The sequence below is a fragment of the Prosopis cineraria genome, unplaced genomic scaffold (assembly GCF_029017545.1).
Source record: "Prosopis cineraria cultivar Desert tree isolate PC_DT_omini unplaced genomic scaffold, ASM2901754v1 PC2, whole genome shotgun sequence".
Classification (NCBI taxonomy): domain Eukaryota; kingdom Viridiplantae; phylum Streptophyta; class Magnoliopsida; order Fabales; family Fabaceae; genus Prosopis; species Prosopis cineraria.
Genome location: NW_026555333.1, coordinates 16,697,229 through 16,702,848, shown reverse-complemented (window position 1 = coordinate 16,702,848; position 5,620 = coordinate 16,697,229). Strand labels below are relative to the sequence as shown.

At 33.4% G+C, this 5,620-nt stretch overlaps 1 protein-coding gene across 1 annotated transcript; it reads right to left on the bottom strand.

Annotated features, from left to right (window-relative positions):
* Positions 1-779: 779 nt before the first annotated feature.
* Positions 780-5,189, bottom strand: LOC129303038 (cysteine-rich receptor-like protein kinase 2). Its single transcript, XM_054942035.1, is given in 10 exon segments — positions 780-1,077; positions 1,080-1,146; positions 1,329-1,485; positions 1,577-1,808; positions 1,986-2,199; positions 2,333-2,472; positions 2,663-2,782; positions 3,003-3,379; positions 4,173-4,244; positions 4,699-5,189. Coding segments are annotated over 10 exon segments (1,941 nt in total). The 5' UTR covers positions 5,100-5,189; the 3' UTR covers positions 780-916.
* Positions 5,190-5,620: the final 431 nt, after the last annotated feature.

Below are 5,620 nucleotides of genomic sequence, written 5' to 3'. Positions count from 1 at the left end.
TTGCCAAACTTTCATTCATTGTGAAGTAACGGAACTTGCTTTCCCAATCCAACCCCTCAAACACCAGAAAGGACTGAGCTCGCGCGGCCACCACCAACTTCTACAGCTACAGACACAGGCTTCGTATATGTACAAGGCGGAACTATATGTATATTTAATTTTTAAAAATATAATTTTATTAGTTAAAATATGTTATTATATGATAATTATTAGAAGTATAATTACATAAGTATTTCAAGAAATTTGAAAAAAAATACAAGATACCATATATCAAAATAACTAAATATAAATATATTGTTTTTATTAAAGTATATTCCCTCTAATCCAATTTATTAGTCACTCTCAACATTTTCACTGGAGTGAAAAAAAAACTTTAAATTTTATTAATTCTATATAAATAGGATCAAACAAGTATTCTCCTTTTACTCTATAGATAGGATCAAAGAAGTACAAATAAAAGAAATATATACATATTGTATTATATACACATAATGCCTATAAGTATATTTATATAAATAACTAGGATGCAGTGGCTTCGTTTTAATTAAAAAAAAAAATTAGGATTCATAATGACCTTTTTAATGGGAGGGGGGTTGCATCAGACGCTACCATATAGTGTTTCACAGGACCAGCATAGGTCTGCCCCTGTATATATATATATATATATATCATAGAGTGTGTGAGTGAGTTAGAAAACAAGTTTTCCCACAAATCTATATTCATTATTTAAGAAATTAAAAATATAATTGACTGCCAGATTATTTTAGTTAGTTTTAACGAAAGGCAAATAGGATATTTATAATCTAACCAAAGTTCAAGGGCGTTGAATAAAGTATATTCAAAATGGTACACCCACAATAATCACCACCACCCAATTCATTTTCCTTTTTTCTCCTTCTACTGTACTTAGTCTTACCTAATTAGCTTCAATAAAGATAGGCATTGTGGGTTTTATGTTGTCTGATGATCCCTTGTTGCGGAGCAAAAGAACTACCTCAGACATTGTTGGCCTTAATTCAGCAGATGCTTGTGTACAAGACAAACCGATTTCTATAACTTTTTTCACTTCTCTGCATCAAAATCATTTGGGTCCAAGGTCTCATCGATCAACTCTAAGTGTGTGCCTCTTTCATATAGTCTCCAAGCCTGCCAAGTTTGAGATTAAAGCCAAATTAAATGGAGTACGAGAAATAGCTATGGAAAAGGAGTAAGTTAAGCTAAGTAAGTTAAAATAAAAAAAAATCATACATTTAAATTATCTAAGAAAGTTATCTAATATAAATAAAGAAAAAAACTGCCTTTTACGTGGCCATGGCAATTTTTCTCACCTTCAGTAGGAGGAATTCACCTTCAGCATCACTGTCAATCTTTAGTTCATTATTTCTTTTACCACTTATGATTTCTAAAACTACAACACCAAAGCTATAGATATCAGCTTTCTCTGATAATTGACCATGAATCACATATTCTGGGGCTGCATATCCACTAACAAAAACACATAATAATTATAACGTAGTTCATCAGAGTAATAGCTCATATTAGCTGCATAAATGCAAAATCAATTATTATGACTCACAATGTTCCTACAACTTTTGTGCTGAGATGAGATTTTTCGTTGGGTAAAAGTCTTGCCAAGCCAAAATCAGAAACCTTAGGTTGTAGATCTTCATCTAAGAGGATGTTGTTAGTCTTTATATCTCTGTGTATAATACGAACATGAAATTCTTCATGGAGATATGACAAACCTCTTGCTGTTCCTAAAATTATATTATACCGCTGCTTCCAGTCAAGAGAACCTTTCATTTGGCCTATTTCTCAAGTTAATGCATTATGAAGGTTAGAGGAAAAAATAGAGATGAAACATAAAAAAGATCTTCAATAAAATATGTCCTCATGCCATAATATTATTAAGATGTACAACAGCTAATGCTTAAAGAACTATAGGTAAAAGCTTTGTAGGTTGATAAAAGTGAAGATATACATACCAAATAAGAATCTATCCAAACTGGTGTTTTTCATGTATTCATAGACAAGTATTCTCTCACTGCCTTTACTGCAACATCCAAGAAGTTGAACAAGATTACGATGATGAACATTACTTATAAGCTTCACTTCACTCTCAAATTCTTCCTCCACTCTCTTGGAGTAGCATAAAGTTAATTTCTTGACAGCAACAACTTTTCCATTTTTTAAAGTGCCCTGGTCATGATGATTAAGAATTTCAACCACAAAATGTTATTAGAAGTTGGAAATCTGAACTTTTAATATAGAAACATCCTTGCTTTGGAACATGATCCAGCAAAATATTGGAGATCAAAATATATATAGTTACCTTATATACAACACCAAATCCTCCTTCTCCAAGTTTATTTTCTACACTGAAGTTTTTTGTTGCAAACCTCAAATCCCCATAGCTGTAATTAACTGGGCGGCCTATCAAATAGCTGCTCTCTCCAATGATATCTCCATTAGCTAAGAAAAAGATATATTAATCAGTCTTATCATAAATTATAAAATCCAGTCAGGATTCCTTCAAAGAAAAAGTCCGTTACTTTTTAGTTTTTACTTGGAGGGAAAAAAGTGAAAAATCAAGACATCCCATTAAATATTTACAAACTGATATATATATTAGATGAATACTTTTTTAGTTGATTTAATTTACCGTTAGAAACTCTCTCACGCCTTTTTGATCGTCTAATATAAGCCAATAGTGCAAGGAGGATAAGCACAAAAGCTGCCCCTCCAACAATGGCACCAATAATTGTCCCCTTCTTGCTTGAACCTGCAACAGAGGAAAACAGAGAAGGAATATATATATATATATATATATATAATATCACACACGCACAACACTTATTTAAAAGTTAAAATAATAAATAATCATGTTAAAATTTATCATGCACGTAATATATAACAATGTCTAGCATGTGATTCACAATTAGACAAAAATAAAGCAAATTGTTGTGTTGTATTTGATCTTTGAATGAAAAATGTTACCATACCTCGTATGGCTAAAGGAGTGATAATAATAGGCTGGTCATCAGGAAAGAAGCGAGTGGTGGAGTATCTCATGAAACAGCCATCTACATAAGCCCTACCATTTGAACCGGGAAGACAAGTCTGCATAGTGTTGTAACCTTGCATCAAGCAAATCTCGCACTCACTCTGTGAGAGACTTTGTATACATTGAGCATAGGCATAGATGGTTGGTCCATTATTAGGCACTTGAGTCTTTGCAGCTGCCTGGAAACCAGTGCCGTTGGGTGTTGTTGTTTGAACATTCATTAAGAGTTGTTGAGCAGCTGAAGTAAATCCTGTGGCTTCTTCTAGAGTCTGTTCCCCACACAATGCAGGATTTCCAATACCCTTTGGCTCGTCCCTAAAATCGGTATCCTCATACCTCAACACGTGGCAAAGTATTCCCCCATATCAATTTTTAGCTCAATATGGATTACATATAGCTAATAGTACATGTATGTGCTTTTTCTCAGAACTAGTAGTTTATTTAGACCGAACTTATTTTGATCGGGTTTAAAAATAGTTCAACATATAAAAAGCCTACATAATCAAGTCTGGTTATTAGATCTTGGGTTTAGCCTTGAATTAGCAGCTCTTGTTTTTCTCAGAGGATGAATTTTTACCTTTGTGTTGCTTGGAAATCTTTGTTGATGAGTTATGAGATTGCACAAGAGAAAATTGTTAAGTAGGTAAATTGACTATAATATTAGTTCTAACTATTTATGATTATTACATTACTATGACACTACAATTTAAGTTACGAAGATAGATTCATAGAGTAATTTTAGAAGGCTACCTTTAATATTTTTTTTAAAAAAAATGTTATCCACGTGTATTTTTTATTTCAAGGTCATTTGAAACTTTTAGAATTATATAATAGTACTAACAAGTACTCTCTTCGTTAAAAAATGTAAAATATTTTTAACTGAATCTCACTCTCCAATAAAGTAGTTACCTATTTTTAAACTAATTATATTTTTTCATATTTACCTCTATTAAATATCTTATAATAAATATAAAGTCATTATTAATAAGGGCACTTTGAAAAAAAAGATAATAATTATATCTCAAAAAAATTATAAATGTTTTATATTTTTTAACATATATCTTCTTAACAAATGTTTTACATTAAAAATAGAGAAAGTATATGATACCTTTGGCAAGATATGAGACCGGATCGTCTCCAGCAGGTCTCTGCTCTCCCAATCCTCTGTTGGATCGACCATCTGGTCCACAGCAAAATATATTAAATAGCCGAACTAAAAACAAACGAAGGCACTTTCATACATCGATGGCTTGAAAATCAAAAGCCCAACGCTACATGTATTGCTATCTCCATTATTCTTCATTATAAGTCATATTAGTCATAGGAGTCTTTAATTTGTATCCAAAATACTTCCTTTGGCCTGAATATAAGATCGATTTGTAAGTTTTGATTTAGTCCTCAACATGAGGTCGCTTTTTCTCTTATCTTCTATATATATATATATATATTAAACTTTTCTTTACCATAACACCCCTATTCATATCTTAATTTGAATAATTAGAAAATCATAATAAATACAGTACCACATAACATTTTATATAAGAATATTATTCCGGTCATATTACTAATTTTCTTAACAACATGGTTAAGGGGGAAAAAACATTTCAAACGAAGTAATAAGAAAGTAGCCGTACCTGAGGAAGCAGCCGTCGTAGATGATACGGGCAAAGCTAGTCCCGGCGGAGCAGTTGAGGATTTCAGCGGCAGCATCGGTGAAGCAGGCGACGCAGTCGGCGACGGAGAGGTAGTTTCTGCATAAAAAGAGAGCATAAAAGGGGAGGCTTGTGTCGGAAGGCTCCCACTGCTCTGAGGTGGCCAAGGACATTCCCAGGTTCGCCACCTGATTTCTGAGGTCACGAAGAGCTGCGCTTACGCTGTTATTGAAGGATTTATTAGCATCATATTCATATCTGTCATATTGGTAGCAGTCACGTCTGAGAAGATAGGTCTGGGGGTCCGAAACGACGCCGCGGAGGGAGCAGAATATGAAGAAGGTAATAAATAAGGGAAGAAGGAGAGTAATAGGTTGACGCATAGTTCTGTAAAGTTTGGTTGTGAGATATGTGAAGAAGATGAAGAAAGAGAGGATGTCAAGTGAAGTGGCCAATAATAAACAAATGAAGGGTTCTGTTCTATTTCGATATGATCGATCACTCATAAGGGGGTTGAATGTTCCACGCGGGTGATGCTCTGCAATTCGTCGAAATTTGGTCGTCTTTTCTGATAATTGAAGTATTAAACCACTGAGTACTGACTTAGCTAGTAGGGCCTAGCTTGAATTTTGAAGTTTTTTTTTTATTTTTTTTATTGGTGAAACTGAGAATCGACACATGTCAGAAGTCAACTTTTTATTCCCTTGATTTCCTCTGGGCAAGCATTATTCATCCCTTTCATGGAGGCGCCATTTTTGACCGAATGATGACGGACTGATGATAGAGGCCAAATGACTGCCGAAGCTCCATAATGAATATATATATATATATATATATATATATTTATACTTCTAAAAGTCTGGTGGGAGATGTTAATTAGTAAATTGTCATCCAAAAGTTGGTA